This window comes from Herpailurus yagouaroundi, unplaced genomic scaffold, assembly GCF_014898765.1.
Source record: "Herpailurus yagouaroundi ecotype Mexico unplaced genomic scaffold, PumYag 159, whole genome shotgun sequence".
NCBI lineage: Eukaryota > Metazoa > Chordata > Mammalia > Carnivora > Felidae > Herpailurus > Herpailurus yagouaroundi.
The window spans coordinates 27408711-27427453 of NW_024412400.1; the positions used below are offsets into that span (position 1 = coordinate 27408711).

The 18743-nt window shown below is 40.3% G+C and overlaps 1 protein-coding gene across 9 annotated transcripts in view; it reads left to right on the forward strand.

Annotated features, from left to right (window-relative positions):
• The window catches only part of NEK11 (NIMA related kinase 11), a 281184-nt gene that overhangs the window by 36449 nt on the left and 225992 nt on the right, over nucleotides 1–18743 (forward strand). For all 9 annotated transcript variants that reach the window (XM_040480180.1, XM_040480179.1, XM_040480177.1 and 6 more), the window contains one exon: nucleotides 9628–9793. In XM_040480180.1, the coding sequence (XP_040336114.1) occupies nucleotides 9628–9793 (166 nt within the window). The remainder of the gene's footprint in view (nucleotides 1–9627; nucleotides 9794–18743) is intronic.

Below are 18743 nucleotides of genomic sequence, written 5' to 3' on the forward strand. Positions count from 1 at the left end.
TAAACTTCATATATTGAAAAAAAATAAATTGCAATAAAGCCTTAAAAAAAAACAATAGCCAAATTATGGAAAGAGCCTAAATGTCCATCAACCAATGAATGGATAAAGAAATTGTGGTTTATGATGTCATTCCTTGCATTTAATTTTGTGACTATTTTGCTGTTGATTCAAGTCATCTGCCTTTTACTCACTTGGAATAAATATGCCCTGAATGATAAAAAAAAAAAAAGAAAGAAAGAAAGAAAGAAAGAAAGAAAGAAAGAAAGAAAGAAAGAAATTGTGGTTTATATACACAATGGAATACTACTTGGCAATGAGAAAGAATGAAATATGGTCTTTTGTAGCAACGTGGATGGAACTGGAGAGTGTTATGCTAAGTGAAATAAGCCATACAGAGAAAGACAGATACCATATGTTTTCACTCTTATGTGGATCCTGAGAAACTTAAGACCATTTGGGAGGGGAAGGGGGAAAAAAAAGTTAGAGAGGGAAGGAGGCAAAACTGAGAATAAACTGAGGGTTGATGGGGGGTGGAGGGAGGGGAAAGCGGGTGATGGGCATTGAGAAAGGCACCTGCTGGGATGAGTACTGGGTGTTGTATAGAAACCAATTGGACAATAAATTTCATATTAAAAAGAAAAAGAAAGGCATCTCACTAACAAGAACTCTAGAAAGAGAGGGAAGTTCCAGGTTGATGAAATTAGCAGCTCATAATATCATGAAGGCCCTTGGTGCCTACTGTTTCCTATCATTCAGCCTGTCATCTTGGGGTGGCTTCCTTCGTGACCCCAGCTTGCTGCCAAAGTTCAAGGAGTCACATGGAGATGATGACATGCAGAGGCAGATTAAAGGAGAGTTTCCTCCCACGCTTCTCTTTTTATCACCAAGGAACATCTTTCCCAGAAAACCCCAAAGACTTCTCATATCTTCTAGGCCAGAGTTACATCACGCCAAAACTAATCACTGGTAAGGGGAATAGGATTACATGATAGACTTAGGTGAATTATGATTCATCCCAGGGGCTGGGGAGAGGGTCCTCCTCTTTAGATCATATGATGGTGGAGTTGTGGGGAGATGGGCAGACAGTCAGTGTCTCTTAAAATAATCAAGATGTAATATTCAGTGACTTGGCTCATCTGTATAAATAAGAAAAATAGAATGGCCTGACCACTTGTGTTGAGGTATAGGGGAGAAGGAAAGGGGAGAAGAGCCATAACTGGTTTTGAGGGGGAAAGTAGAGTTGATTCTAATACATCCCAGGTTGTAAGGAGAACTTTTAGAGTCTCCTCTAAAGAAGCTCCGGAAAGCTGTTCACCATGAAGGGAATCCACTCATTTTTTTAGCTAAAAGGAGAGCGAAGGGCAGTTTGTTCCCAATGAAGCTTTTCATGAGACAGTCCCAGCAGCTTTTATGGAGGCTGTGGTTTAGAAATGGAGGTGGGGAGGGGGCGGAATAGACCCACTGTAGTGAGTGCAAACTACACAGGCTTTCTCAATAGGCCCCAAACCAATGCTGGCTTTTGTAACTATCTGATTAATTAATACTCACTGATGGATTTCTTGGCTCGGCTTAAGGCTCTTTGCTCAAGAGAATTGAAAAACCCCTGGGTGAAGGGCTTTTCACAACAGAGCAGTTAGACATGTTATATCTTCTCCAAATAACCTCCAAGGAGTCCTCTGGAAAAGAACTGGATATGGCATATCCTGAAGCCAGTTCTATTCTTTATTTTTTAAAGTTTATTTCTTTATTTATTTTGAGAGAGAGAGAGAGAGAGAGAGAGAGAGAGAGAGAGAGAGAACCCCAAACAGTTCTGTGCTGTCAGCACAGAGCCCAAGGCAGGGCTCAATTTCACAAACTGTGAGATCATGACCTGAGCCAAGATCAAGGGTCAGATGCTTAACCGACTGAGCCACCAGGTGCCTGCAGTTCTATTCCTGCACTGACACCAAAGATTCTCCGCAGAGCTCTTACAGTGAGCACCAGTGCTGTTTCCAACCTTGAAACATGTGCTCAAACCACTTCTACTTTTCAAAATTTATACAGATGGGGAAAGTCATTGAATTCACATAGTTATTAGAAATTTTTTATTTGGGCCATATTTGTCTCCAAACCTCCTATTCCTGAAATCTCTGTTTACTCTCTTCAGTTCCTTAAAAATAAATGGCAACTTGCATAATGTTATGGTACCAGCCTTGAAACACTGGATAGAAGTTGTCACCACAAATGATAATATAATCTAGACAGGAGCCAGGATAGCTTATTTGCCAAACTAAAATGTCTGAAATAATTCAACTCTTATTTATTTGTTCTTTGTTTATTATCTGTAGTATTAGTTATTGTTAATTATTTATTCTTTGCTTGTTATCTGTGTGCAATACTCCTATACACTGCTCATGTGTTTGTAAACTAAATTGGTTTTGAAAAGTCTAGGGTATGGAATTCACCTATAGGTTATAAGTGATTTTCGGTTTCATTATTCCCTATAAAGACACTTTACTTTTTCTAGGAATCACTATATCTTAGCCATTTTCAGGATATAGATAAAATCGACCAGATTTTCCATTTTGCAGGAACTTCATTTTTATCCCTGTGGAAGACAGTGTTGGTGCCCTACCTATATCACCTGGGAAATTAGTGTTTCCTGTGCATGGGTCCACCTTCAACTGCTAGCACAGGCCTCTCTCTGGCCAGTAGGGCCCCGTGCTCTGGCATGGTGGGAGAGTGGGGGAGTTAATACTCCCAGGGAGCAGCCTTCACCAGAGAATGAAGGGAGTTGGTCCCTGCACCTCAGTCAGGGGACTCAGAGGTGCCTACACTGGCTTCCAGGCGTTCCTTCACAGAACTAAGCTCCAGTTGCTACAGCGGTGACTAGCTTGGTAATGCCCCTGAGCAGCTTCTCTCCCCACTCCCTCTCACTGCTTCAATGACTACTTGCACACAAACCTGTGTCTCAAGGTTTGCTTCTTGGGGACCCCAAACTAAGAGAATCCTCTAGAGCAGAGCATGGTTTAATGGTTCCTCACATTTATTTTTAAAATCTTGTTATATAAAACATATTTGGATAAAAACTGAGGCTACATAGATGGGTGAGGAGGAAGGAAGAAAAGAGTGGTTTGTGAGCCTGCTAGTTTTACAGGTCTTTTAAAAAGGACTTCATTCCACATTGCATAATGGATACTCTGGTTGTGTGTTTGTGTGGGTGTGTGTATCTAAAGAATGGCATATAGATATAGAAATTCTTGCCTAGTTTTTGTAGTTTTTGTAAGTAGTTTTCTTTATAAAAAACTCACAGGCTTATTAACTTTCATAAACTATTCAAATAATTCAAATACAGACATTCCTCTACTGGGTATCGATTTTTACAGGGCAAATAGTAAAGAATGATAAATTCATTTCTTTTGCTCCTTGGAATCCAGCTAGAGATAAGGTAATTCCACATAGTACAAAGTAGTTTGCGTGTGCAAAAGTGAATATCCTGGGATGCTAATCTATAGGTTTTGCCTTTTCTTTTCTCCTCAAAGAACAATTAAGGATCCCCACCCTACACCCAACTCTATTATAGCATTTATCATGATGTTGTTCAACTATTTTTATAATTCTTGGCCTCTCCCGTGGACTGAGCTCTCTTGAAGGTCAAGAGGTTTCTCTTTCTGATCTTTGTATCCCCAGCACATGGCATAGTGTTTGACATACAGAAGACAATAAGTAAGTAGCTGGTCATGTAACAGAAGTACAGAATTTCCTATCTTAAGGTATTTGGGAGTGGCTGCTTGGGGCCTTGTATGGAGTCTGAAATTGGGCTCTCCTTCTCAGTATAGATGTCTGCCGTGGGCACCTGCACTGTATCATGATGCTATTTGAGCCCCCAAAACTCTGCTACATGCTGGTGATCAGGAGTGGAGAGGAAAAGACCAGGTGAGTCAGAGAATTCTAGCCCCCAAAGAGCTGGGATCAGGAATTTACTGGTTAGAAACAAAAGCAGCTCATAGATTATGGCATATGATGGTGACCTATAAAATTATTTTGTCCTTTTCTCTGGACACAGACATTAAAATATGGTTTTTTTTTAGTTGCTGAGAGAAGAATAAACAACAAATAAAGTAAAATTCCATCTGTAGTATACTCTCCACGAAATTCTGGAAGTTTTTCTTCCAGGTACTCCTTTAGTAACTTCAGTACTTGGTATTTCCATTTTTTAATCAATGTACCACTGTATCGAACCAATATCACTCTCTGCCATTATATTCTCTTATGTTTCTTTACATTTTAAATGTATATATTATATTAAAAAGTATGAAATAACTTTAAAAAGGGTGTTTTGTACTCTCATGATATTTCTACCCATAGAAAAGTAAGCAACACTGTGGCCTTAAATCCCTTAGAGGATGCTACATTTTAAGACTTGAATTAATAAATAAAAATTAGCCTAAGAGAGCTAGAGTTATGGAGATTCCATTTTCATTACCCCAAAGTGTTTACAGTGATTTGTGGTAATACCTGAACATGCCTATTGCATTGGTCAGGGCTCCCAGTACAGATAAGTGCAGCCTCCTTATGTGGTTTGAGCACAATGGGATTTGTTCCAGAACACAGATAGCTCACATCAGCAGCAGGAGGGCTGGGGAGCAGGTTAAAGGCTAAATTTCCAGGAACATCAGCCAGAACCATGCCACTGAAGTGGCTTGCTGCCACTTCCACCAGGGCCACGCCATTTCTTATGCCACCTATGTTAATGAAAGGGTGGCCCTGTGCCCACCCTGTTTCTTCACTCAGCTCACACCCAAAGCAAAGTCTCAGGTGAGTGCAGCTGATTGGTAGAACCTAGGTCACACCTTGGGTGCCCCAGCTCAAGCGAGATGGGAGATGTGGAGTTTTTTTGTTCGTCGGTTTTTGTTTGTTTTTATCTATCTGGGGAAGGCAGGACCCACAGTCCAGGGATCTAGTGCAATGTAGGGAGGCTGTCTAAAGATGGTGGGCAGCCTCAAATGACAGGTTTCTGCTGTAATAATGTCACGTGAAAATAACAGTAGGCAAATTGTGCAAAAGGTTTGCCCTCTACTGTTTAAAAAAAAACTGTAGCAAAAAGATGGGAAGGAAATACGCAGAAATATTTTTTAACGTTTATTTATTTTTGCTGTCAGCACAGAGCCCGGTATGGGGTTCCATCCCACGAACCGTGAGATCATGACCTGAGCCAAAATCAAGAGTCGGACTCCCAACTGACTGAGCCACCCAGGCGCCCCAAAGCGTCATAACATCTTAAATGAGGAGAGCCTCAGATGTTATTTACTCCAACTTCACAGCGCTCATCTCGATATGAAGTTTTTGGAAATATATGTATTTTTGCACATTCACATACATTTATCTTTTTGTTTAATATTTGTCTTTCCCGGTAGATACAAGGGCAGGGCCTATGAATCTCCAGTGCCTGCTACACTGTAGACACGTTGTAGGTGCTTACAACATGCATGCAATGCATGACTGTTAATGCTTAAATCACAAGGGAAGGGACATAGCTAGTTTTTTCCAGACTAACTGCAAAGCTTTCCACACCCACTAGCTGACTAGCCCTCACCAAGATGGTTGTGGCTACATGGGACCTTATACCACTGCTCCTCATGCCTCACTGGGACATAGGGGATTCTAGAACTCTCTTGGGCTCATCAGCTTCCTTGCCCCTTGAGGACCTTTTTTTTTTTCCACTCCTACCCCTAGCTGGACACCAGAAAATGAGAGGGTGCTGCTATTTTTTCTATGCCCTGCTTTGGAAAGAGAGCACAGTTCTTCTGTTCTCATGTTCTCCTACCCATCTTGGAGTCCTGTTCCTACTCTCCTCTCTGGACCCGGCCTAGGGCACATGAACTGTTTTCAAGGGCTCAGCTACACCTAACTTTCTTGCCTTCCCTTCATCTGGTCCAGAGGGTCTCTTTCTCACCTGGAGGTGGAGAGGACACTCACTCACTGGCCACATATTCCTTCAGATCTTTTCTCTAGCCTTGGTCTCTCCTGTGGAAAATCAAAAGCCAGGGATTTGAGTTATCCTCTGGTTTGTGAGATGTCCTCTTTTTCCTGAGGCAGCATATGCTGCTGATTCGATGGGGAACATGTGAAAGAATAAGAGGATATTGGGAGGGGGGGGGAATAACCCTTGGTTAACATCTCAAAAATAAAATCTGCCCCATTTATATGATGAGTGGGTGAATTTTAAGGGAATGAAATTAGCTATAGTTATCCCAGATTTCCAAAGTCACCCTCCAAAGTTTGTCAGTTTGTTACTGATTCTAGAAAGAAAGAAGCATGCCACTTGGGAAAAAGAACAGAAGTTTGTAAGTTAAGTGGGTCTGCAGGGATGCTTGTGTGTGTAGGTTTTTTTGTTGTGTTGTGTTGCGTTTTGCTGCTGTCATAAAGTTTCTCCCAAACAGTTGAAGTTCTGATAAAATAAACATCTGTCATGTTATTTAGGAGTGGGTGACAGGCTGAGAGTCACCAAGCAGGTGACAAGCTGTCCTTGTTGTGGTATGTTTCCATGCTGCCTTCGACTGATATTGATCTCATATTTTGTGATAGGTAATGAGAGTTTCCTCTGTTGGTTCAGTGACATGATTTTAGGTAAGGAAGGTAGAATGTCTCTGCGTCAGCTAGAGATGATTGTATTAGATACCACCTGTCTTAATAGCCCTACCTTCGTCTGCTAAGCTGTGGGCAAATGAGATTTTATGCTTTATCATCAGGCTGCCAGACAGGACTCAGGTTAACTATATGTAAAATCTCAAGCTCTGTTGCACAATAGTTGGTGTTTATGAGGAAAAATAAGTATATTTAAGCTTTTTATAGCATTTGTTCCTTCACAGCAAGAGAATACTGCAAGTTTGTGTAAGGCTTTATGTTGTCATGCTTAACCACTGTGACTTTTACAACTGCATATTAGCTGGGCACAGTAAATTACTGGGAAGGCACTATGAAGATGTCATTGAGCTTTGCTAGCTGCGTGGTAATCCTCAGAAGTTACAGAAAAACATAACTACAGATGTCATTTCAAGCTCCTTTTACTAACAGTCTGGATGCCACTCTTAATAACATGAGGTCAGTTTTAACCAAATTCTTGATGGAACTGGTCTTCTTATAGAAAATGGTCCCATGCAAGCATTTCTCTAGAATCATTTCATTATCAAGTAGGGGCCTGAGAAGGTGTTCATTACCTAACAACACCAAAGGGAAAGCTCCATTAGGGGAAGGGAACCAAATGTTCCAACTTTCTAAATTGCAGTCCTAGTTAAAGACACCTGTAAATGGCAAAGCAGAGCCTGTGAGGCCCCCTGTTTAGGGCCCTCCTATCTAATGCAGCCAGTGCCTGCTGGGGTTGTCTTTTAGGGGTTCACAATGGGAAGACCATGAGAAACATTTAAAATGAATAAAATGTTATGAATGATTCAAGTTTTAGGAAAACTGATTTCCCAATAATGGCCATCTTGAAATAGAAGATTCTCCTGATGAATCAGATTTTGGAGAATGGAAACTTAACAACAAGCTTTTATTGGTCAAGAAAAAAAGCCAAATGTCACCCAACATGCGATACGGGTCAGTAAGATAAGGACACTTTCTAAGTTTTCCTACATAGTGTCTCAGCTTTTAGGACAGATTGTCTAACCTAGAATTTTTATGAAATATTTGCCACTGAGGAATAGGAGAGGCAAAAACTGCACAAGACAGTGCTGACTGCAGTATTAAAGCTTCTAGGCCCTGCATCTGAGCGAAGAAACAGGCTCTGTCTCTGGTATTGCCTGAGGAAATGTCTTCCACAGTGAAACAACTAGGGGGGAGTCTTATTTGAATCAATGAAAAAATGTATAGTATAATCACATTTTTAAGGATGATAGGAGCTCTCCTATCCATTGTGATTGGGGCTGGTACTTGGGTAAACAGAGGAAACAATTTTTAAATGCAATGACATAATGAAAATATTTACATCAATGTAAAACATATTATTGCACATTTTCTCCAATTTTTTGATGCACAGCCAATATCTAATGTTTTCTGATTAGAGGTCCCTTCATCTTTTTTTTTTTTTTTTTTTTTTTTGCATAAACTACATCCATAGGATGTTACGTTTTCCAGGTTTACCTTCTTTAAAACGGAATGAAAATTTAGCAGCATGAATTCAGAATACTTGATTTTTACATTTTTAAACCAACTTTTTAGCGCTATCTTGTCAATTACTTATTTAACCGCAATTCTTTTTTGTAACTTGTCACTGTGAAGTTTTTCGGTAAGCGTTTGACTTAGTTTTCCTCACAAAGATAACACTCATACTCATCCTTCATCAGTTTGTCATATTTAAGTCACAAATTTACAGTAGTAAGCACAACTGGTGTAAACAAGTTTGGGAGTAAACACAATGACTCGGTAAGCACACATCTTACCTGGAAGGGCAGGAGTTAACGGGTGTGCCAGAGAGCACCTCCTGGGCACCTACTGGGCACAGGCATTACTTGTGGCAAAAGCTGCTGTCAGCATCTGTTAGAAAGGGCTGGAGAGCTCTGCTTAATCTATGAGTTGGTTGAAGGGCCTTTAATTAAGACTGTTTCTACTATAAATACATTTTCATTAATATGCATAGGCTGTAACTCTTAAAGACTATCTTTGTAAAATGTTTTCTAGCATGGGTTTTGCAGAACTTGCCTTAATGAATAGCCAACGTTTACTTATAATCAGCAGAATCTGTCTCACATGTAATTGGTGCTCTAAAGTGCTTTTCCCTGGCAATCTGGTTTATACTCGGTACCGTAATTGGTTTGTTCATCAGACTATTTTTTTCTTAGATGGGAAGAGATAGTGTTTTGGTCCACTCCTCATTGAATTATCACAGTTTAAAATTAATAATTTGGAGATTTAATGAGCTCTTGTTCCATTTATACATGCTTGAGACCCTAAATACCTCTATCAATGTTTTTAGATTTTTTTTTCTCTTAAACACTAACAGCAATAAAGTATGCTATGCCAAGAATAGTTTGAAAAAGAAAGGATATAGATAATGGCCCTATTGATATTAAGTTGATAGATTTGGAAAATTTTAGAGCTGAGATAGAAGCGTGTGTGTGTGTGTGTGTGTGTGTAAGAGGCAGAGAAAGACAAGGTCAAAGAAAGACACAGAGAGACAGAGTGACAGATATATATAAGTGAGAGAGAGAGAGACAAAGAGAGACAGAGATAGATACCAAGATAGGAATAGAGAGAAATAGAAAAGCTGAGGAAAACAGATAAGGTGAGAGATAAAACATACACAGAGACAGATGGAAGCAGAGACACCATGTGAAAGACAAAGAGAAACTGAGACATATAGAGACCAAGGAAGAGCCACCTCAGCAATGGTGCTTAAGATTAGCTCAGTCTCTGCCCAGTTTGATCAAAACTGTAGTGCCACAGGTGTGTCAGTGACCAGGCTAGGCAAGCAGGCCCCGGGACCACTAGGAGACTCAGTGTCATAACAGCCAATACCAGACCTATGATTGGGTCCTAGCCTGGGCATTAACTAGGTGGCCCTGAACCATTTGTTCATATAAATTATTTTTTTTTAATCTAAATGTACTTAAATATTGTTTGTTTTTTTGTTTTTGTTTTTGGCTGCAGAAAAGTACTGAAGGAAATCTCTGTGGGAGAACTCAATCCAAATGAGACTGTGCAGGCCAATTTGGAGGCCCAGCTCCTTTCCAAGCTGGACCACCCAGCCATTGTCAAGTTCCATGCAAGCTTTGTGGAGCAAGATAATTTCTGCATTATCACCGAGTACTGTGAGGTGAGACTCTCCTCTTTTGGAATTCTCAATAAAAATCTGTTTCATGGTAAATGGCACTCTATAAAGGGACATCTCATAAGTTCAATTATCAAATCACTAGCCGGTGGGTGGGGGGTTGGGTTAAATAGGTGATGGGGATTAAGGATGTTGTGATGAGCACCTGGTGTTGTATGGAAGCGTTGAATCACTATATGGTATACCTGAAACTAATATTACACTGTGATGTTAACTAAGTGGAATTTTAAATAAAAACTGAAAAGAAAAGAACCCCTCAAGCTGGACTATAAAGACCCGGGATATCGCGTCTTGCAACTGAGAATTATAATCTTTAGGTAATTGACAAACTCACTTCCAATGAAGGAGTATTTGCTGCAGAAGAATGCTTCTTGGGGATGTATTTTAGGGAGAATGTCACCCAAACCTTCTACAGTGGGTCCATTGGACAGACCATTTAAATGCTATAATGGAGTCCTGCATGGAGCAGAGGTCCATCTCTTGAGTTTTGGGTTCTAGGCTTATTCCTCATTTTCCTCGATGGAAATTTGGAAATGGAAATATGGCCCATTTTCCTCATGGAAATATATCTTCATACTTATAAATTTGTGATTAATGGCTTAAGATATTTTCAATTTTCCCTGCCACTCCATGTTCTCTGCAAGTAATAGCTGTGCATTTTACTGAGCCCCAACCAAATATGAAGCTGCTTGGAAAGGTACCAGAGGGGGAAAGTGCCAAGGTGTATTTATAATATGAATCTGTATGTTTGTTCCTGAGAGGCTAGGTAGAGGGGAGTTACCTCCCCTCTGGGGAGGGTGGGGTCAGGCAGAGAGTACGTAAAGATGACCTTGCTCAAAAAGTATCTTCCCGAACATTCTGGGAGCTAGTCTTAGGCAAATGCACTTTGGGAGAATTTGGTGCTTTTTATACTTTAGAGTGAATTTAGCCAGCTCATCACCTGGGTGTTGCTGGGGCCTGAATGAAAAGATGCTGGGGAGAAAGAAGATGCTCCTTAGAATCGAAGACAGGTCTGTTTGGGTCAGAAACTTTGGACAGCCAGAGGGTGCCATGTGTTTGAGAAGCAGAAAAGAAAAGGCAAGAGGAGTTGAAGCTTGGAAGGAGTAGGGATAGCAACAAAAGTCAACCTTTTCTGCTTTACATATCAGCTGGTGTATATTAACCAATATAAGTCAAAAGCCCTATTTAAATATCTGCAAGTTTGAGATATTCCAAGTGTCAGCTATTTCCCTGCAGGTCAGCCTCTTCGGCTCAGCTTTGCCAGGTGTTTCCTCATGCACTCTTCTGCTTGGAGGAAAGTAAGGGAAAAGAAGGGGCGGGGAGAGAAACAGGGAGTTTGGATGTCCGCTTCTCCTTCATCAGTGGACTATTAAGAAAAGTAAAATGATGAGTTGCGCAGAGCAGTGATAACGACCAGCTACTCAGGCATGTATGTCATGAATCCATGCAAAACTGCAGGTATTTCCATATATAGCTACAATATGATCTGTCTGCTACAGTTTAATCATTTTTCTTCCTTTAGCCCTTCAGTTAATCAACTGCTTATGACCATAGAGGTAGCTCTACTGCTGCTTTGAGCACACTGGATTTTCCAAAGATTCTTTCCTGGTCTTAACAATATTTTTCACTGTAGTCATTCCTGTGCAATAGAGCTTTCTGTGATAATGGAAATGTTCCATATTTGTGCTGTCCAATGCAATAGTCAGGAGTCACACATGACTTTTCAGCCCTTGACCAAGTGTGGCTAGTGTGATTGAGGAACCAGATGTTAAATTTTATTTAATTTTAATATATTTAAATTAAATAACAAAATATGGCTACTGGCTACCATATTGGACACGTCTAGGTGATAAGCTATAACTTTCTTTCCCTGCCTTATTTAAAAAAAAATTTTTTTTTTCAACGTTTATTTATTTTTTGGGACAGAGAGAGACAGAGCATAAACGGGCGAGGGGCAGAGAGAGAGGGAGACACAGAATCGGAAATAGGCTCCAGGCTCTGAGCCATCAGCCCAGAGCCCGACGCGGGGCTCGAACTCACGGACCGCGAGATCGTGACCTGGCTGAAGTTGGACGCCTAACCGACTGCGCCACCCAGGCGCCCCTCCCTGCCTTATTTTTAAAAATTTTTAACTTTAATGTAACTTTAAGCTACCAGAAAAGTTATAAGAATAACACATGAACTCCCATATACTGTTTATCCAGATTTGCCAATTGCTTTATCATTCTATTTATTCATCTATCTATCTATCTATCTATCTATCTATCTATCTATCTATCTATCTATCTATCTATCTATCTATCATCTATCCATCTATCTTTCCTGAACCATTTGAGAGGGAGTTGCAGACACAATGCCTCTTTGTTCTAAATACTACTATATTTTCTAAGGCCAAGGACAGTGTCTTTTATAGCCCTGATACAATGATCAAAATTAGAAAATTAACATTGATATGATGTTAGTACGTAATCCATTGGATGTCAAAATGTGATCCCAGGCCAGCAGCATCATTATTACTTGGGCACTCCACCCCAGCCATACTGAATCAGAAATTCTGGAGGTGCGGTCTGGCAATCTGTGTTTTGACAAGCCCACCAGGTGAGGCCCATCCGCAATCCATCTTCAAATTTAGCCCATTTGTCCCAATTACGTCCTTGGAAAGGATATTTCTGTATGTTTTTTTCTCTCGCAGGATCCAATCCAGGATCATCTGCGTTAATTTTTAAATGCTGGTGGTTTCCAAGGGTTGAGCTACTCTCCTGGGAGGGGCGTTGCCATGGTGACAGCCACAGGCAGGCAGGGGAACTACTGAAGGGTCTTCCTGGGCTCCAGGCTGCTGAGCTGTCAGATTGTCACTTATCTGACTTCTAAGGAATGACGTTTGCGGATCGCTGGTTCTTGTTGTTAACAGAGATATTTCTCATTATCAGACCCACATTTGCTCTTAACTCGCACAACTCTGGCATTATCCTCTCTTTATTGAGGTAAAATCATGCTGGAAATAGCAGATGGCCAAACTTGTACGCCATAGAAAAATGCTATCACCATTGAAATAGTTGGTCTTTTTTCTCTCCAAGTTTGCTCTTTTGTAATTTAATTTGGGACCTTACAAGATCCAAATATATAAATGCATTTGTGAGACTGCTGGATCTACCACTCAACCCTTTGGGCACATAACATCAGATAAGAGTGTCAACAGCAAACAACTGAACTCTCACAACTTCTTGTCAAGATCTAACCAAATCTTTGATGGGTAATAGTTCCAAAACTGCCAAAATGGAAGAGTATTTCAAATATTGACGTCTTCTCTTCTCCCCCGCCCCTACCCCCACCACCCAGTGTTAAATGGGACTACTTGCCATTTCCTGTGTGTCCTGCACAGTTTCACACCTCTTCATCTGTGCTTGGGCCATTCCTTTCAGAGTGTCCTTTCTCATAGCCCCACATCTTCGAATCCTACTCATCCTCTTAGGCCCAGCAGAAATGGTACCTCCTCTACAAAGACTTCAATAATCTCCTGGTGGAAATCCCTCCCCACCCCCACCACATAGCATTATATGTCTCCTGGCACTCAGTACATTATGCATGGTATGAACCATCTCAGACTTTAGATGTGTGGGATTGATCTTTTTCTGATTAATTTTTGTATCATATCAGGGACCCACGTAGTGAGCCACAAAGCAATTAGCAATCAGAAATTTTTTTTTTTTCTGACGAATTCTTTATTACTTGCTTGCAGCGGCCTCCCACCTCATTTCTGTCAAAGACTAATGGTAAAAGATAAAGTATTGGATCCTTCTACCTGTTACGTATGTCAAAAGCATTTTGTCCTACCTTATTTTGCTGGCACACCTAACAATGTACTGCACTGGAGGGCTGTGAGGTACTACCTACCCACCTGGGTGAGAACAAGGCATCCCCAGAAACCTGGGCATTAACTTAGGAGATGCAGTAGAGTATAGTTGAGTATAGCCCATGTATCTTCAGCAGAGAGAGACCATAATGCTATCAGCTGAAAGCAGGAAAGGTTGGACTTGTCTATTTTCTGCTTAGTGATATTTTTTAAATTTTATTTTTATTGATTTTTTTTAACGTTTATTTTATTTTTGAGAGAGAGAGAGAGAGAGAGAGCAGGGAGGGGCAGAGAGAGAGAGGGAGACACAGAATCTGAAGCAGGCTTCACGTTCCATGCTGTCAACAGAGAGCCCAACGTGGGGCTTACACTCACGAACCGTGAGATCATGACCTGAGCCAAAGTCGGATGCTTAACCAACTGAGCCACCCAGGCACGCCTATTTTCTGCTTAGTGATATTAACATAACTAAACAGAAACTATCTTAGTGTAATAGTAGTGCTCAACCTTGGCTGTACATTAGAATCATGAGGAGATTTCAAAAATCACAAGACCTGAGGCCCATCTCCAGAAAGTTTGATTTAATTGATCTGGATTTTTATCTGGACGTCAGGAGGTTTGAATGCTGTCCAGGTGATTCTAATGTGTAGCCAGGGCTGAGAGCTGCATAAAAAAGTTGAATGGTTAGTGTGGAAGCAGAAAAATGGGGCCATAAAGGAAAACTTGGTCAGTGTGTATGGAGCACTGAGCAAAGATGAGGCCTGGACTGGAGAACGGGGAATTCTGGCTCTGGTGGTGGGTTAGGTTTTATGCTCAGGCCACCTCATTAGGTGCTACGATAATTACCTGGCCTGTTCTCCTTGCTCCGTGTGCAACTTCGGATTATAATTCAGCTCTCCACATATGCCTCTTCTAACAGGAAAAAATCTTCTGGCTAAACTGACATGAGCTCCCTGTTGTCTTGGCAGCTGTAGCTCTCACTGCATGTGAATAAATTGGCATTCTAGATTATTTATTGGTTCCTTAACAGTTTGAAATTCACCAAGGCAATGATAGTCAGGAGTCTTTCCAAAAGCCATTATTGAGCCCCAAATCTGTGTCAGATATAATTCTAGAGAGTGTGGGGCAACAGAGATAATATAATATTTCTTTAATGAACCCGTCTGGTAGAATAAACAAATCATTTCTATCAATAGCAAAAGTACAAGCTAGATATGGTAAGTGTTGAGGGAAGGAGGTGGTTAAAGTCCTGTGCAAGTTAAGACTAGAGAGAAATGGACTATGGAAATCATGGAGGAGCTGGCGTTATATTTGAACTTGAAGTATGGAAAGGATTTGGTCAAGGGAGATAGGGCAAGGACATTTTAGTTAAAGGGAATAATGTGATAAAAAGCTAAGAAGTAGAAAAGCATGGGCCATGATTTAAGAACCTAATACTTCACTTTTAATTATAATGTGTTTGCATTTCCTAATGTTAACAACTTATATACCCATTGTATAATAATCAAAACCAGGGTATTAATATTTTACCAGTTTAATTCTTAGTGTCTTTGTCTGTTCCAGGGCCCAATCTAGGATCCTGCATTGTGTATAATTGTTGCATCTCCCTATTCCTTTCTTGTAGGTGACAGTTCCCTTTTCCAGCCTTGTTTTCTATGACCTTGATACTTTTGATGACTACTGGTAACTTATTTTGTAGAAGGCCTCTCAGTTTGGATTTGCCTGATGTTTCCTTGTGATTAGATTGAGGTTCTATATTCTGAGGAAGCACACAAGTGATGTGATGTCCTTTTCACTACATCATATTAAGAGGGAACATGATGCTAGTGCAGCTTATTACTGGTGATGTTAACTTTGATTGAAGTTGTGTCTGCTGGATTTCTCCACTACGGTGTTACTATTTTCTTTTTCTGTAATGGATAAGTATCTTGGGAAAAATATTTTGAGACTATGCTAATATCCTGTTTTTCCTCAAACTTTCACCCACAGATTTTAGCATCTTTCAGTAAAGGTTGCCTGGAGTACTTTATACTATGATATTTTGCTAATGGTGATTATGTATTTCCCTCACTCTTTCTATATTTACTAATTGGGATTCTCTTATAAGGAAGAGCTGTTCTACTGTCCCTTTCCCATTTATGTATTCAGTTATTTATTTATATCAGCATGAACTCATGAATATTTATTTTATTCTATGGGTTATAACCCAATACTGTCATTTTTGTTTTGTTGTTCAAACTGTTCCAACTTTAGCTGTTGGGGTTCCTTCAGGTTGGCTCTTGTGTCCTCTTAATGTGCCCTTATCCTTTTTCAAGGAGAGGTAGATTCTTATTAATTAATTTTATTTTATAGATGAGGAAACAGGACCCCAGAGAGGTGGAGTGATTTTCTGGCAGTCACATGGCTAGAATATTGAATTTCATCTAGGGCAGAACGAAGACCAGGGGTATTGGGAAAATTGCTCCTTTTGTTTTTTCTTTTACTTGGATCGCTCTAATTCCTTCCTTAATATTTAATAGAGTCAACCAAATAGTCCATGGTTCCTACCTCCCCAAGCATGTAATTATCTACCTGTACATGGACATGAATTAGAAGACATTGGTTGTTTTATTGCTCATACCAACAATGTTAACCAAACATGTTTCAAATTGTGGCCCTAAGCACAAATTTCTACATAGCTACACTAATCAAGCCTATGTAAATTATACAAAATGAAAACTTCCAGTTATAAGATGAACAAGATGTGGGAATCTAGAATATAGTTCTGGGCACAGGGACCTAGCTTACAATACTGTACTGTATACCTGAAATTTGCCAAGAGAGTAGATCTCAAGTGCTCACACCACCACCAAAAAAAAAAAAAAAAAAAAAAAAGATAACTGTGTGAAGTATTGGATGTGTCAGTTAACTTGAATGTGGTAATCATCTCACAATTCATGTGTGTGTGTGTGTGTGTATATATATATATATATATATATATATATATATGTGCATTTCCTTTTCTTGGCTTTTTCTCACTTACACTCGGTATCTTTATCTTTGTTTTTATACATAAACACAAAAACACAAGTATATCAGTTTGTACACACATACATATTTTAATATGATGATGATGATGTTATTAAGTATTTTACGTCTCTCAGTAGGAGACTAGTTAGGGCTTGAAATAGTGGAAAGTGGGTGGACTTTGTCATTACACTGACTTGTGTTCAGATCTTGGTCTATTTCCTTAAGGAAGTTATTTCATTTCTGTGATCCTTTTCCTGCTATTAAGATAGTGTATCGACACCTCTTTTGTTAGTTTTTTTTTAGGGATTTGAAATAATGAATATTGAAAAAATGGCTCTCAGAACCTTGCACCTAGTAGACTGCCAGTAATGGAAGTTGTTATTTATAATCATTCATTATTTCATTGTTGCTCCCCTCTCCCCTTTCCAGTTGTTTTCTGGAAGGCAGGCTCATTTTTAACTCTGAGTTTGACTTGTAACCGTTAGTATGATTCATGCCAGAAGGAGGAAACATGCAAATTCTTAAACACTAATGAGTCTGATAGCAACTTTCTTTTTTTTTTAATTTTTTTTTTTCAACGTTTATTTATTTTTGGGACAGAGAGAGACAGAGCATGAACGGGGGAGGGGCAGAGAGAGAGGGAGACACAGAATCAGAAACAGGCTCCAGGCTCTGAGCCATCAGCCCAGAGCCCGACGCGGGGCTCGAACTCACGGACCGCGAGATTGTGACCTGGCTGAAGTCGGACACTTAACCGACTGCGCCACCCAGGCGCCCCTGATAGCAACTTTCAAGCAAGTACTTGCCAAAGATTTATTTGTACTGTACAAAAGAAAATTTGAAATGTTCTCTTATGTTTCTTATTTATTTAAAACTATTTAAATAAACGATGTAAGTAGGCTGAGTTTTAACAATCTTGAACTTCTAGTAAGTGTCAGTAGTGAATTTGGCAATGACATGTAGCAATCAGGCTTACTAGCTCTCAGCTCTCAGAGAGTCCTTGTAACTTCATAATACTGGGTATGCGTTGAGTCTGCAATTAAAGAAAAATCTTTTTCTGTCCTTTTAAAGCCACTGCTTATTGTCCTGAAGCTCTGTCTGGGGCCACTAACATCCAAATTGTTTTGTTACAGTTGAGGGAGACTCATAGGTTATTGATTATTGTGACATTGATTCATGACCGTCTGTCTTAGTCCATTCAGGCTGCTATAACAATATACCATAGACCCGGTGGCTTATAAACAACATAAATTTATTTCTCACGGTTCTGAAGGCTGGAAGTCTGAAATCACGATTCCAGCAGATTCAATGTCTGGTGAAGACTGGATTCCTGGTTCATAAGTGGTCATCTTCTTGCTGTGTCCTCACATGCTAGAAGAGGTGAGCAAGGGGTGTCTGGCTGGCTCAGTCGGTTAAGTGTCCAACTCTTGATTTCGGCTCAGGTCGTGATCTCATAGTTGGTTGTGAGATTGAGCCTCGTGTCAGGCTCTGGGCTGGATGTGGAGCGTGCTTAAGATTCTTTCTTTTCCTGTCCCTCTGCTCCTCCCCGGCTTGTGTGTGTGTGTATGTGTGTATGCACACGCATGCGTGCCCACGTTCTCTTTCCCTCTCTCTCTCAAAGAAAAAAAGAAGAGGTGAGGGAGTTCTCTGGGGTCTCTTTTATAAAGACACTAATTTTATTCATGAGACCTCTACCCTTATGATCTAATCCTATCCCAAAGTCCCCACCCCCTAATACTATCACACTGAGGTGGGGTAGGGTTTCTACATAGGTATTTTGGGGAGATACAAACATTCAGTCTATAGCACCATCCTTCCCAGTATGAGCTCCGGGTAGCCACATATCACGGCTGTCTTCAATGGCCTGCTTTCCTGGGATTGCCGCTGATTGAAAGAACTAAACATTATCTTTAGAAAGGTATATCCTATCAGGCCTCTCTGGTTTTTCTGGGCAGTTCCATCCCGGAGAAGGTAGGCCTTCCTGAATTTGCTCTGTGTCAGTTCTGTGGCAGTTAGGGAGGACTGTAAGTCATGTGAGTGTTTGATTTTTAAAATAATTTTTTAATGTTTACT